The 16,194-nt window shown below is 39.3% G+C and overlaps 1 protein-coding gene across 4 annotated transcripts in view; it reads left to right on the forward strand.

Annotated features, from left to right (window-relative positions):
- The first annotated feature begins 3,347 nt into the window (after positions 1–3,347).
- The window catches only part of DSC2 (desmocollin 2), a 33,543-nt gene continuing 20,696 nt past the window's right edge, over positions 3,348–16,194 (forward strand). Inside the window, exons 1-5 of one of the 4 annotated variants that reach the window (XM_032859707.1) lie at positions 3,348–3,885; positions 11,708–11,792; positions 12,893–13,092; positions 14,028–14,147; positions 15,393–15,548. In XM_032859707.1, coding sequence (XP_032715598.1) covers positions 3,817–3,885; positions 11,708–11,792; positions 12,893–13,092; positions 14,028–14,147; positions 15,393–15,548 — 630 coding nt within the window. In that variant the 5' untranslated portion in view covers positions 3,348–3,816. The remainder of the gene's footprint in view (positions 3,886–11,707; positions 11,793–12,892; positions 13,093–14,027; positions 14,148–15,392; positions 15,549–16,194) is intronic. The other 3 variants (XM_032859708.1, XM_032859704.1, XM_032859706.1) reach the window with 3 other exon arrangements.

Below are 16,194 nucleotides of genomic sequence, written 5' to 3' on the forward strand. Positions count from 1 at the left end.
ATTCCCAATGCCGAGAACAATGCCTGAGACATAGTAGGTTCTCAGTAAATACTTGTCAAATGAGTTAATTAGTGAAGTAAACAAATGAACATTTTGTTGTTTTACATTTTTGTATATTTGTTCATAGCACTCGTGATATTCATATATCAATGGCATCTATTAAAGGCGGAACAGGTGTCATAGATGATCTCTGGTCATGTTCAACGCAATTGCCTCAAAATTCTTTCATTGGCTTATTTCTATTAAGGGCTTATTAAGTCAAAAGTACTGTAATAACAATTAATTTGCAATTTATTTCACACTCTATCCCTTATTCAGTTCAAAAATACGCTTTGAAACTTCATGGAAATTGAGTTTGATTATTACACTATGCTTTATTGAGCCCGATTTTGAAAAGAGAACACCAAAGAAATACGGACAGCATTAAGAAAATAAAAATTTTATTTATCGGACAATAACATTTAAAAAAACTTTTCTCCCATTACATAAAAGGATTCTTTTTAAGGAAAAAAGGTCAAAATTTTTAGAAAGGGCACCACTAGCACAGACTGTGGCGTCTCACAGTAGAGTTGCGTACTTGATCCATTTGGGTCAGACCAGGTCTGGGGTTTATGTTGAAGGGAAGGGGGTTGAGAGACTTAGCCCTGGGGTTCAGCCCTAGACCAGGGTCTGAGGTGGGTACCAGAAGAACAAGAACTAGGAAGCTGTGGTAGAGATGAGATTGGGTAGGGTGGGGGGTGTGTTGGGGCTGGGTTGTAGGGATATGGTAGCACAGGAGGGAGACCCAAACTAATTAGCACTTAGGGAGCACTTAGGACATCCTAAGTGTTTCCTTTGCCTTTGGGTTCCATTCTGTGTCCTTGCCCCATTCCAAGATTTTGCCCTGAGGGTCACCTGTGCACATTGACCCTCCTTCCCAGGCTCCAGTGGAGGGAGGGCTGGCAGAAATCATACAGTTCGGGAAAAGCTGTCTCTATGTACACTTCAGTGAGTAACTGGGATTTTTTGGACACCATTAACATGCTTGCTTCGAAAACTGTGAAACTAGTCGACATAGTTAATGCCCTCCTGGACCTGGGGTGGCTGTTTGTTCATCTCTTTAAGGACAACTCTGATTTTGATTTTCTATGTGGAAATAAACATCCATTTCCAGCTAACCTTTTCCAAAAATCAGCCCCACGAAGTCGAAGTAGTTTAATTTTAGAAGTAGAAGTTACCATAGACAGCCTCCAGTGTTACTTCAATTACGTTACTTAAGTGGGATTTCCTTTAAGTGAGGGGTAGGGCAAAGGGAGAAGCACACTTCCCTCTGAGCAGGGAGCCTGGTGCGGGACTCCATCCCAGGACCCTGAGATCATGAGCCAAAGGCAGAGGCTTAACCAACTGAGCTACCCAGGCATCCCCCAAAAGACATTTTTTTTTTATATAATGTATTTTTAAAAAAATTATTTATTTATTCATTTGACAGAGATCACAAGTAGGCAGAGAGGCAGAGAGAGAGGGAAGCAGTCTCCCCGCTGACTGGAGAGCCCAATTTGAGGCTTGATCCCAGGACCCTGAAACCACGACCTGAGCCAAAAGCAGAGGCCTTAACCCACTCAGCCACCCTGGCGCCACCCCCCCCCACCAAAAGACATTGTTATAAAAAAAATTCTTCTACACCCATTTCATTGTCTTTTCAAATTTATACCTGATATTTCAAAAATGTATAATAGAGGAATCCACTTCAGTGACCATTTAGTCTAATCTAAATATATTAAATAAATTAGGCCACTTGTTTAGAGGAAGTCCCTTATATTTCATTTCTTTAAAAAAAAAAAAGTCACAATACCCCCAATCACCATTTTAATAGCCTCAATTAGATACTTAGTGTGAAAGATGAAAATAATATCTAAGATGAATTCTTTTCAGATTGCTCTTCCACCCATTTCTGGAATGAGGAAAAACGTAAGCTACCCTTAAGGCAATAAGGGTTGAAGGGTAGGTAAGAGTTTGGAAATGTCCTATTGTCAAGGACTATGATGATAGCCTGAGTACATTCCTAGAACCTGAAACTAGTTTGTTTCTCTGTCCTCTGGAGAGCTTCATGCTAGAGATCACGATGTCATTAGTACAGGATGAGGTGTGTTTATGAAATCATTGCTGGAAAAACATGAGGGTTAAAAAACATGGAAACAGAAGCATGTCAGCTATAGTCTCATGCCGATGACCCAGGCTTATTTTATGAGCAAATGTTCAATGATAAATTTTCTGACTATGGAAATAACAGAACAGCTCATTATGGGTCATTAATAAAATAGAGCATGGGACTAATACGTAGAATGCAAGCCATGTAGTGTTTGACCTTTGAGTTTAAATGGTCAATATTATAGTAATTTTGGCTCTGCGTATAATGGTATAGTATGGTACATGTTTTTAAGAACTGAATGGTGTGAGTGACATGGTTGGCTTTTGAAACAGGTTTCTCCAAACATCCCAGAGGAGGCAAACCAAACGAAATGGAACAGACAAATTTCTCCTTTGTGGTCAGACTTCCCTGGTTTAAGCAAGCAGTGGAAAAGAGGTGCTGGAGGATGAGTCAGAACGCCCTGTCATTGTTCTCTGGAGAGCTCAAGCAAACTGCTTTCATATTTTAATCTTCCAGGTTAAGGCTGGAGGTAATTCATCTAGTTCAAGTACATTGCAAACCAAACAGAAACTGTGTCCCATTCTTTTTCTTTTTCTTTGGTGGTAGGAAAGGAAGAGAGAAATCTCTAGTAAATGTCCAGGACTTCAATTTAGGAGACAGGTGTACGAAGGTCAGTGGAGGGCTTTACTTTGGGACAATGGAGGGTCTGGGAGAAGGGCGGTAGCGCACATTTAATTAACGTCAAGGATTTGAATAGATTCGTTTTCTATTGTAACTTACCCTTGACTTTTTTTTTTTTTTTTTTTTTGGTGGCCTGGAACCCCTTAATTAATTAGATAATTGATGTCTTTAATTTATGGTAATTTTCTTGCATCATTGCTGTATTGGCCATGGCATTTCTAAAAACAAAAACAAGACCCCCCCCCACCCAAGAAAGGGTGCCACAGATGAAAACCCTGTCGGAATTGCACTTGGAGATCTGCGGTAAATTTACTCCAGCAAGGAGTTCCTGGAGTTCCTTTCCAGCATGTAGGCCTCACGCAGCTGGGACAGCCCTGGCGACCCGTCCAGCTCTGGCGACCCGTCCAGCTCTGGCGACCCGTCCAGCACTAGCTGTCTCTGACCTCGGAGCGGCCCGCGGAGAGGGCAGCGCGCGGGGCGGAGCCCGGGTGCGAAAGCGCGCCCAGGCCCGCACCCCCTTCCCGCGCCTCGCCGCGCCCGGGGAGTGAGTCTTTGTACAGTCAGGGCTTCTGCTGGGCAGGGCCAGCTGCTAATCTTCCAGGCGGACACCGGGGTGGGGGGGGGGGCGAGATGGGGCATATAGGTGGCGTCCGCTGCTGAGAAACACCTAGCGCAGGTAAAAGGGTGGCGACAAGAGGGAGTTCCCACCTGTTGCGCTCTAAAAGAAATGAAGACTTGAGAAAATAGCAAGGAGGGGCCGATCTGTGGCTTTTAGACGCGCCTGGAGCCCCACCCTCGGCCGGAGGAAAAGCCCCTTGGGTGCGAGGCCAGCCCTCCAGAGAAAGCCAGAGGAAAAGCGCCTCTCCCCGCGCGCCACCTTCTGTGCCTCGCACTCGTCCTGCGCGGCTGGCCCAGAGCCTGCACTCCGGCCGCGGCCTTTGGCCCCGCGGAGCCTTCCCACCCCGACCTCCGGGCGCTTCTGCGGTGACCTGTCCCCGAGTGCTCCCATGGCGCTCGCCCGCCCCGCACGCTCCCGGAGCGCAGCCCTGTGCTGGCAACTGCTGCTGACCCTCTCGGTGAGTGGCCGCCCGGCTGCCGGCTCCCGGGAGGGGGGCTCCACCCGATGGGGGAGCCAGAGGAAACTCTGGGGGCAGGGGTGGCTTGGGGGGGTGGCGGGCAAAGCGGAGGGTAATGGGTCGCCGCCCGGTTGAACGAATGGAGTTGGAGGAATGGGGGAAGGTTGCCAGGAAGAGGTTCGCGACCTGGGCGCCGCGCTCCGGAAAGGGAGGAGAAGGGTGTCATCGGTAGATGTAATCAGCGCAGGCAGACAGAGACGCAGACGCCAGCTGCGAACGCCCAGCCAAAACCGTGGCCTCTGGGGACCAGCGGGGAGCGCGGCTCCTCCGAGCCTCTGCCATTCCCGGGGAAGGTGCGATCCACTTCTGCCTCGGTGCCGGGTTCCGGCCACCGCGAAGGGAGCCCTGCGCGGACAGGGCGGAAAGTGCTCGCCCTTGGGTCAAAGGGAGAGGACTACGCGCCTTTCAGGGGGTTGCTCTCCGTCAGTGTGTGAGTGTGCGGAGAGGAGTGGTCTCGACACTCGCGCCCGGAAACGGTAGATGGGCGGGCCCTAGGTGACCCTTTGTATGGTTCCCATTGTTTGTCAGCGTGTGCGGTTGCCACCCCCTTAATTTTAAGGGAAAAGTTCTTCCGAATCTCTTGTGCACAGAGGCATCTGGATTCTTCTCCTAGGCCCTCTCAGTCTGAAACTGAGAAAGAACACTGTAGCAAAGTGTGAGAAGGCGTGGCCTTGCTTGGGGAGGGACAGTTCCCCGTGGCCGGGGGCGGGGCGGGGCAAGGCGGAAGGTACGGGAATACAAAGCCAATGGACAGACCCTGGGAGAGTTTGGGATCAGAGGTTTCGCGAAATGGACTTCCTGAGTCCCCCAGGAAGAGAAAAATTAAATAGACCAGGTGCCAGAAAGTTCTCAACCTGGTAGTGTCCTTTCTCCTTGAGTTGGAGCTCAAGTTCTCTGAAGGACAAGGGAACAAACCTGGACAACAGACAGCAGGAAGATTCCTTCTGGGAGTGCTGGAACGGGCGTTGTGGGGGGAGTGGTGGAATGAAATATTCCGATAATTTCACTACTCATCCGCTCTTAGGTTACAGGCAATTCCTTAAATTTTTACGTCATGAAATCATAGTACTGTCATTCCAGTGACTTTCTCTAGGAATTCTATGGACTTAAATTCCCCAGGCACATCAGTATCACAGAAAGGGCCAGGTGCACAACAATTAATATTTTACAGTTGAGAAAACCAAGAATGGCATAAATAACGGTCACAACATATGTAGTTGATGACAAAGAAATGACGTTGGTTAGATCCCTAATAAAGTTGCCGCTTTTTTTTTAAAAGCACTGGCCATTATTCTTTGAAGGAAAAGGGGTAATTAAGCAGGGACAGTGATAAGTATGAGCAATAAATAGCACTGCTTTGCCTCTGCTTACAACACTTTTTCTATTTGCTTTCACATCCTTTCTGGAAGAAAGAAGATAAAGTGAACAAACTAAAGGTGACTTGTCTTAGCTTCAGAGCTGGATTGGCCAGAAGTGGGATAGAAAAAAAGCTCTGGCGCTGGCTACACCCCACATCCTGCTACGTTCTTGGCTGGAAGGCCTGGTGTGAGTCCTTCTAGTTGTTCTGGTGTCTGTGGGCATACCAGGGCAAAGTCCTGCCAGCCTCAGGTGGTTCTTATGCTTGTGGGCCTCAAGTGTGATGGATGTGTAAAGAGCATTTGAATAGAAGGTATTATTAAAGAGTGAATAATTCCTATTCACTGGGGGAACACCCTTTACATTTCCTCCTCTCCATGCACCCAATTAATCCTTCACCGTTCCACAAATCAGGTTCTCTCTGCTTCCTAATACGGCCTTACCTCACATGGGTCTTAACCACTTGAACTCTGGTTTCTACCTAAACACCTAACGAGGCTGCTCACTCTCTAAGGTCATACGGGATCTCCGCTGCCATATAGAAACCATTCCTTGCACGGTTCCACCTTGTAGCTTGTGCCTTTATTGAAATTCACTCCCCTTTTTTTTCTTTTGATCTTCCTGTCCCTGACTACTCAGAATCAGACTCCTTATTCTAGGTCCTGTCCACGAAATATCATTACAGGTGCCTCCTTAAATGAAATTTATTTTGTTAGTTGGGATGTCTTCATTGAACAATACGTCTTTGTATCTACCTAGTATGATGTGGGACACAGCAGTTATTATCTTCTCAAACAATGTTGCTTTTCTTCTCACAATATCCTGTAATTCAGTGAATGACATTACCATACACCTTGTTGCTCAGGTAGGATGTCTGGAAGCTGTTTGCTTTTCCTTCCTCACTGCTCCCCTCATTAAGGGAGTATCATCAAGTCCCATTAAATCTACATTCAGAAATATCTTTTTTTAAAAATTATTTTATTTTATTTTTTTATTTCCAGCATAACAGTATTCCTTGTTTTTGCACCACACCCAGTGCTCCATGCAATCCGTGCCCTCTCTAATACCCACCACCTGGTTCCCCCAACCTCCCACCCCCCGCCACTTTCAAACCTTTCAGAAATATCTTATGGATATCTTTGCTTCTATCCGTCACCTCTGCTATTACTTTTTGCTATTACAGGGAATGTCATAGTGAATAAACTTGTGTATATATGGGATTTCATGTATGGGCAGATGTATGAATGAATAGAATAGATTACCAGAAGTAGGATTGCCAGATACAAGTATAAATGACTCTCTACTTTGGTAGATATTACTAGCTCCTTCACCCCTCTATAAAGGTTGTACATGACTAGATGGAAGGCTATTTTATAATGGATGGCACATCACATCGTTGAGGATATATAGAGAGTATTACATATGTAATCTATGATATATTATACATAGTATACTAATACACTAGTTATTATATTATATTGATATACTATAGTATTATAGTACTATACTATGTATAATATACTGTATTATATAGCATGTTATATTATACTATATTATAATATGTATATAGTATGAGACTACTTGATCTTGGCAGTCATTTAGCAAAAGGTAAGGTTGAACCAGTAACTCATGCAGAACACAGAGAAATCTAAACAGATGGAAGGTTTGTGTAACATATACCATATACTTAATAAAAGAAAACATGGAGAATTCCTATTTAAGTTTGGAGTCAAGAAGGGGTATCTATGGTTCACATGGCTTAGATTTCAAAAGCCATTTATTAATTTTGAGAAAACAAATTATGTCAAATTATAACCATTAATATAAATATATTATAAATATTATAAACAATATAAATCAATTATATTAAGGCACACACACACTTGTCCGTGGCAAAAAACCCAAACCAAACAAAAATATTATAAGTAAAGTCAAAGAAGTAATTGAAATTGGAAAAAAAATTGCGGATCATATTTTAGAAAGGCTAATCTACGAGTATATAAAGAGCTCTTATAAATCAAATAGTCCAACATGAACATTGATATGAAAAAGTCCCGTAAAGTAATAAAAATGGCCCATAAAAATATTTCAGCCTCACTCATAATAAGAAAAGATGTAGTTAAACTTCAATAACATGTTCCTCATTTGGCAAACAACCAAAAGTTTGACAATACACAGCATGGGCAAGAATGTGGTGAAATAGGAACTCCTATAAATTGTTGGTAAGTGTAACAAAGTTACATTTATGGACTGTATACAGTTATAACAAATGCAAACAGAAACTGTTTTACTTCCTTTTCAGTTTTTATGCATCTAATATCTTTCTGCCTATTCATATATAATACTGCAGTTTTAATTATGAGACTTCATAGAGTTTTTAAATACCTGCTAGGTCTAATATCCTTTCATAGCTTTTCTTTTTCATAATTTTCCCATATATTCTTGGGTTTTTATTTTGCCTTATGATCTTTTAAATCAGCTTGTGTAGTTCCAGAAAAGATACTGTTAAGATTTTTATTGACATCATGAAATTTATAATTTAACTTAGTGGAAATTGATATATTTATGTTGATTGTCTTTTTCTATCTAAAATAATGATACATCTTTCTTCTTGTCTGAGTCTACCTTCCTGTCCTTCAGAAATGTTTTCAGATTTTTCTCAAGTAGGCTTTACATGTTTCTTATTTTTTACTCCTTGGCTTTTTAACTTTTTATTGCTCTTGAAAATTATTCCTTCTCTTTTATTATATTATTTAACTTGTATTTACATGTATAAAGACTAATGATTTCTGTATTCTAATAGTTGTTCCTGCTCCCTTACTGAAATTCTTTATTGTTTTATAGTAATTTACTAGTTGATTTCTTTGAGTTTTTAATTAGTCCTATCAAATGCAAGTAGAGATTCTTTTTTTACTTCTTCCTTTCCAGTCCATATGTCATCTAATATTTCTCTCTTGCCTAATATATTTTAATGTAAAGTTAACTATAAATGATGACCTTGGAAAGTCTATGTTATTTCTTAGTTTAGTGGGGCTGCTGCTAATGATTTCCCATAGATGTTGTGATTATAACAAAATATAATATAAAAATCACAGTAAAGACGTACTTATTAACTCCTGGGGGACTTTTTTTTTTTTTTTTAAATCTAAGGGTTGTTACTGAATTTGGTCAAATGTCTTTCAGCATCTGTGGTAGCGATTACACACGCCAGGCCTTCTTTAAACTAATCAGTGGGTCAAGGTTCCTAGACCAAGCAAATAAGGTGACAGATCCATTCAAGGACTGGTTTGTCTCAGGCTCCCTCTACAGCAAAGGTTTTCCATTTGGGGGTCCCAGATTAATGTGGGCAGCTCTTCTCTTAGATCTTAGGCAGGCCTGTGCTTTGATTTTCTTCTCTTTTATTGAGGCCAAACAATCAGCGTCCAGTCTTCTTAGATCAGAAGTTGCATCTGATCACTACGCCCTGTTTGAGTTTGATCCCCAATTTCTACCTAGCAATTCTTTGCTAGATGATTTAGGAGGGTTAACAAAAAAAAAATCTATCATTTTTCATTTTGGCATTTTTTCACCCTGAATGACCTAGATGCTATTATTGGAAGTGAGAATCATTCTCCTGATCCATTCTCCACACTGTTCAGAACCCCCTTACTCCTATAGGAAGCTGCTTATGTCATTTATCCGCTTAAAGCAAATCTTTGGTTTCTTACTCTCTTTAGGAAAAAAAAAAGATCCACATACTTTGTTAACACTATTCAGAATTTACCCCACACCTGCCTCTCTGAATCCATTTTCTTTTATTTCTTTTTTAAGATTTTATTTTATTATTTATTTATTTATTTTTCGGGGCTGCATTTTTTTTTAATTTTATTTTTTATAAACATATAATATATTTTTATCCCCAGGGGCACAGGTCTGTGAATTGCCAGGTTTACACACTTCACAGCACTCACCATAGCACATACCCTCCCCAATGTCCATAACCCCACCCCCCCTTTCCCAACCCCCTTCCCCCCATCAACCCTCAGTTTGTTTTGTGAGATTAAGAGTCACTTATGGTTTGTCTCCCTCCCAATCCCATCTTGTTTCATTTACTCTTCTCCAACCCCCTTTTTATTTTTAAGTGATCTGTACACCCAAAGTGGGGCTCGAACTCACGCGAGTTCAAGAGTTACATGCTCTACCAACTGAGCCAGCCAGGCACCCCTGAATCCATTTAAACTTTGTCCCTCTTGTGCTGTGAGCATCAGGCTTTTAAGATGTTGTTCTCAGATCTGTGTCATCTCTGGGCTTCACATATGCCGTTTCTGTATTTGGAACAGAGAAGCTCTGCCCCTCTTGACGTGGCTATGGTACAGCCACTCTTCAAGTGACCTCACCTAGCTCTTATACCACGAAGCTAGCTCCCCCTGCTACCCTATTACCCTAGACCTCTCCAGCAGAGCATTTATCCTACTTTATTGAAATTACGACTATGTCTTATCCTTGAATTGAATGTTTCATGAGGATCATTGTTACTGCTCTGTGTCTGGTACACAGTACACATTCAGTAAATATTAGTTAAATTCATGAATGAATGGATGTCCAGGATGCCGTTCTCTAAAGTATTGAATTAATCCAGCCATTTTTCACTTCTCTGCTGTTTTCATCTTAGTCCAAGTCACCATCCTCCCCCTCTCACATTTTTGCCGGAACCTCCCAACTGGTCTTCTTGCTTCTGCTCTTGCTTCTCTGTAGTCTGTTCTCATGTGGCCACCAGAATGAGTCTGTGTAAATGCTCACCACATTATGCTGCTCCACAGCTTTTAAACCTATGGTTGTTTCTCTTTGTACTCAGAATAAAATCTACACTCCTATTATGGCCTTTTAGACCATATGTGATATGCCCATGTCTGTCTCTTTAATATCACCTTGTATCACTTCACCTCACTGTGCTTTCCTACCATGACTCCCTTTTTGTTCCTCTAATACACCAGGTAAAATCTCTTTCAGGGTCTTTGTTCTGTTTTTTTCTTCCACCTGGAAGACTTCCCCGTTAGTGAACTGGTTTGCTTCCTCATTTCATTCGGGCTTCTGGTCTTCCTTTGTCACCTTTTCTCCCTGCTTTATTTTTCTTATAACATATATCTCCTGGCTTTATATAATCTTTGTGCATTGATTTTTTTTGTCTCTCATTATAAAGTAATCCCCATGAGGTCAAGGACTTTGCTTTGTTTACTGTTGAGCACTGCCTTGTACCTAGAATGCAACCAGTAAATGTTGGTTGGATGAAGAAGTAGATGCATGCTTTCAACCACCCTGAGTTGGACTCGTCATACATCTCATTTTACTCCTGTTCTAAGATGATATGGCTAGTGAATGTTCTTCTCATCTTTTAATATCCAATCCAATAGTCTCTTCACCATGTCCATACCTAATTTCCAAATGACATGTAATCACTGCCTTGCCTGATCCTCCTTATATAACTTAAATTGGATAAATAAATGTATATTGGAATGTGTAGTAGAAATAAAACGTGTATTAGGAATCAAATTTTAATCCAAATTTTTGATTTTTTAAATTTGTGTTTATAGACTTCGTAAATACAGTGTCAATGCTAGTCAGCTATCTTGCTTTTGATCAAAAGCCTTTGCAAAACTATAGACCTGTGAATCTTTCAGAAGTGTGCATTATATAGTTTCAGACAGAACAGAATTAAATTTCACTGTGTTCAAATATATATTATATTGGAATTGGTTACCATAAATCACTAACGCATTTCAAAAATTTTAAGTGAAATATTTTGTAAAATGACCTCACTGGTCACCTATGAGAAGATGCACCTTCAACATAAATTCGTATTTCAAAGTTATGTGCTTGTTTGTGTGGGTCATGATAAATAATCTCCAAGTTGCTCCATGAAATGAGTTGATGCTTCTCTTTAAAGCATTGAGTTTCCGTTTAATATATTATTGATTTGGTACCATGGTTCATAGGCAATTGACTATTAATTGAAGCTCTTTGCTGACTCTGTAGATTTGTTTTTGTTTTTCCTAGTCACATACCTGTGCTGCCTACCTAAGTTTTCAGTGCTCTCACATTGGTTCTCATTCAGTCCTCCAGAGACTCATTACATTAGTGAATTTACTATTAACTCCTTTTTACAGAATAGGAAACAAAAGCTAAGAGGGTGAGGAATTCTTGGAGTTTACATGCTTTGTGAAGGACGGAGCCTTGATTTTTTGGTCTGTATTTTATCCTTCCTCATCAGACAATTTTGTTCTGATTTCTGCTGCAGTGTATGTTTTTAGATTTTATTTTGCTAGTTGTATAAACTAATTTATAATTATACCAATTTCTAATTTATATAAACTATGTCTACATTAAAAAGATCTTTTTTTAATGCATAATTACTGATTTGATGTTTTAGATCTTAACATTTGCCTGTGATGCCTGCAAAAAAGTCATACTACATGTTCCCTCCCAACTAGATGCTGAGAAATTTGTTGGTAGAGGTAAGAAACTGCTAAAATATAAAATAAATCTTATTTCGTATGATCTTGAAAAATTAGTGTCATTTTTAAAAGAATAGCTGTATTGGAATTAATAGTTAATAACTAATATATTATCATTTGTAATACATATAATGTCATTCCAATAAAAGGAATATTGTCATTTACTGAAAAACATGATTATATGAAGTAGAAAAAAAGGTTTAGTTTGACTAATAAATAATTATTAATATTTCTGCTACATGGGGGTGAAGGTATATGTTATTACATACTTCTATGAAATTGAGAAGTAGTATTGAATCTATTTCTTGAGTTTAAAGGTAATTGTTTTTGGATCTTAATCATAAAACATTTTGGCATTTTACTGATATATATTTCCACAAATTACTTCTTATCAGTTATTACTTTTTTTTTTTTTTTTTTTTTGAGGGAGAGAGATTGAAAGAGAGAGAGAGCAGAGAAGAGCGGCAGAGGGAGAGCGAGAGAGAGAATCTTAGGCAGGTTCCGTTCAGCATGGAGCCTGACACCAGGCTCAATCCCACAACCCTGAGGTCATGACCTGAGCTTAAATCAAAGCACACTAAACCACCTGAGCCACTCAGACACTCCATATCAATTAGTTTTTCTCATATAATTCAAATGTGCAAGGAAAGAGCAGAGCAATGAGAACACAGAATATAATGATTCTAACAATAGATGCAAAGGGTTAAGAAATAATTTAATAACTGCTGATTAATGTTCTAGATTCTGTTTAACTTAAGTTTTCTCAGGTGTTGCTCTGTAGGTAATTTCAGTTAATAAAAAATAACTTCTTTTGGTATTGGTTTACCTATTCAAACACTGGAACTCACATGCTTTTATTTTAGGACAAATGTCTCTTTCTTAAAAGTATATAAAGTAGGTATTAGAAGTGACGTATGTGTTTACGCACAGTTTAATTAACCATGTAGTTTCATATACACTTTCAAAAAATGCGACATTTACAAGTATCAGTGTAATTTTAAGTTTTCGGCTCCCCACACCAACAAATGCATAGATCGTTATTAGCACTATATATTGTTTCGTTTTACTTTACAAATGATTGCTGTGTGTATTTCCTACAGTTAACCTGAAGGAGTGCTTTCAATCTGCAAATCTAATTCATTCAAGTGATCCTGATTTCCAAATTTTAGAAGACGGTTCCATCTATGCAACAAATGCCATTCTTTTGTCATCTGAGGAGAGAAGTTTTACCATATTACTTTACAACACTGAGAACCATGAAGAAAGGAAACTGCGTGTTCTTTTACAGCATCAAACAAAGGTACACCAAACTATAAAAATGAAGTATAGTGAATTGTTTTCTGCAGGTGCAACATTACCAGGGAAGATGTGAAATCAGAGAGGATGTAGGATAGTTTAGCTTGATGAAGAATGGAAACCATCGTGCAACCTAACAGTGTTCAAATCGTGGAAAAAGGTCTTACCTCATCGGTTATTCTACGTTGTCATTGATTTTCATATGGGACAGGAACAGAGAACTTGGGAGGCTACAGCATGGGAACTTGAGATTGGACACAAAGAAGCATTTCTTAATCTTTCCTCTAGAATAGAGTTCTAAAACAAATTTTGAAACTCTGTTTCTGGAGGTCTATATGTATCTTATACAGCATAATTTGTAGTCTTAAGAAGAAGATGATTATTTTAGGTTGAGGTTCAGACCTCCTACCTTCTTTTGGGACTCTGACACCAAAGATCCAGATGATTTCTATTCAATCATCGGCCATTATTCACTGTAGTAGCTTGAGAATTGTCACCGTTTTTCTCTCCTCATTCTGACACAGATCTCTCTGTTGGTTCATGGCTCTTCTTAGCTGCTGAGTGGAAGGTGCATATGCTAGATTTAGAGGGTCACTCACTTAATTTCTCTTCCTTGCATCTCTCGCCTCCCATGGTTTTGCATGGCAATATGGCAACAGTAATGTTGATTTTGTTTTTGTTTTTTAATTTTGCTTCTAGGCTTCCAATTCCATCTCTCTTTCTTCCATGTTCCTACCAAGTTGTTTTCTCAAGAGGATTGCTGTGATAATAGTTAGGACCGCTATTTCTTTGTTATCTTTTTGCAGTGTTGACATTTAGTTTGGTTTTCCACCATGGTCTTACACCTTTCCAGTTAATCCTCATGAGAGATAGGTCAGAATTTCAGTGTTTGTCAATAATCATTGACTTTATTATTTTTTTCCTGTGTTTTAAATTGAGGTATTAAAGAAGAGGCATTCTAAAGAAAAAGTTCTAAGACGTGCCAAGAGAAGATGGGCTCCTATTCCTTGTTCAATGCAGGAGAATTCCTTGGGTCCTTTCCCACTTTTTCTTCAACAGGTACAGTTTACTGTCCTTTCACTGTGGACTTATATGGTTTCCATTTTTCTTTTTTAAATTTGGACAATGAATATGCAGTTATTTTAAAATCAGTTCTGTCCGAATACATGAGTGAGTATGTGTATTGTATGTTTCAATAAATGGGTATAAATACATATCTTTATGCCAGCATATACTTTTTTGCAGTTTTAGTCATGCAATATCCATATATGAAATTGTAAAACCCACCTAGCACTTTCAAACACATGGTTCCTTAATGAATTTTCATATTAGCACGCATGTCACTTGGACATAGCCTAGAAACCCCAAACATCTTCCATAATAGATGTAATTGCCATGAAGGGCAAAAGACACAAACTTCCTTTCTATTGTTTATCCCCAAGTCCACTACTAAAATCATACTGGATCCTTTCTCTCTTTTTAGCTTTTAGTAGCAACCTCAGCAAATCTTTCCTTCTTCCACTAGCCATTGCCATGACCATTCAGTCCTTGACTTGGGTTTCTTTTCTCTCAGTTCTTGAAATTTGAGAGAGAACTCTTCTTTATATCCCACCGACAAATTTAATACAGCTGAGAGAAGAGCATATTGAAGTTGGGAAAGACATTATTTGAAAATAATTGTGTGTCATCCTGACATATAGTCAAGATATTACTAAAAGGATCAAAACAACTTGGGAAAAAATTTTAAGTACCAGAATATCACACTTGCCAGGATATTATGTTATTCGTATTCTCACTCATTTCCACTCCCCCTTTCAGCTCAGCTTCAATAATAAAAAAGATGCTGTCAAATAACAGAAACTAATTAAAGAAAGCATTTCCCATGCTTTTTGCCCTGTAGACAGTAACTTTTAAACCTAGCAACTCAGATGTTATGTTATGTATAATAAAAATTTAAGCTTAAAAGATTGACAAAAGCATAGTTTTTCATGCTCAGAATACTTTGTTTTCTCAGACAGTTAAAGTCTTAAATGTTTGGTCCACATAGGTAACATTTAGCCTTTAAAGTATTTCTCAGTTATTCTGGAAAACTAAGACACTACTACATTGTTTTCCTCATGCCTTGCTCTTGAAATTTCTCAATCATTAGCCTTCCTTATTCTATTGCTGTTTTTTTATTCATACATGATAGTAAATTAAAGGGGCAATTGCTTATTACAACAAAATGGCAATGTGATTGCATAAATATATATAGAAGAAAGTTATACTAAAATAAACATTTGTCTCTTAACATCTACTTTCTAGATTCAATCTGACACTGCACAAAACTACACTATATTCTATTCCATAAGAGGACCTGGGGTGGACCGAGAACCTATGAATTTGTTTTATGTGGAGAGAGATACTGGAAACCTGTATTGTACTCGTCCTGTAGATCGTGAGGAGTATGAATCCTTTGAGGTAAAGTCTGAAGTTTATGTATCGTATTAGTCATTGTTAAGTTTGGCTGTTTCATCTCTCATTCTCAATTCATTTATCTTTTTCTATTCTTTGAGCTTGTTGTCTATGCTCTGGCTACATCTGATAGCACAGACCTGGAGCAAAAAGAGTTTTATAGAATAAAGAGCATTAGATTCTTAGATTGGTCTTAGTATGATAGTTTTATTTTTTTAAAAAAGATTTTATTTCTTTCTTTATTTTATTTCTTTCTTTATTTTATATATTAGCACACTTGAGTGGGGAGAGAGGCAGGGGGGAGAGAGAAGGAGAGGGAAAAAAATCTCAAGCAGACTCTGTGCTGAGCATAGAGCCCCTAGAGGGCTACATCTCAGGACCCTAACTGAGATCATGGCCTGAGCTAAAACCAAGAGTCTGACACTAACTGGTTGAACCACCCAGGTGTCCCTAGGATTGAATATTTAGGTTTGGAATTGCTATAAGAATGCCTTCTAAGTACCTGTGATGTTTTGCTTTCTCTGAGAGCAGTTATGAGAAAAACTGGAATTGAAATTCACATTATAAAATTAAAAGAAATATATTGCATTCCACACACAATTTACATCTGTGCATTTGTTCTATTTCTGACTTTCCTTTTTTTTTAAGTAAA

Source organism: Lontra canadensis, unplaced genomic scaffold (genome assembly GCF_010015895.1).
Source record: "Lontra canadensis isolate GAN:19392208 unplaced genomic scaffold, GSC_riverotter_1.0 scaffold17, whole genome shotgun sequence".
Classification (NCBI taxonomy): domain Eukaryota; kingdom Metazoa; phylum Chordata; class Mammalia; order Carnivora; family Mustelidae; genus Lontra; species Lontra canadensis.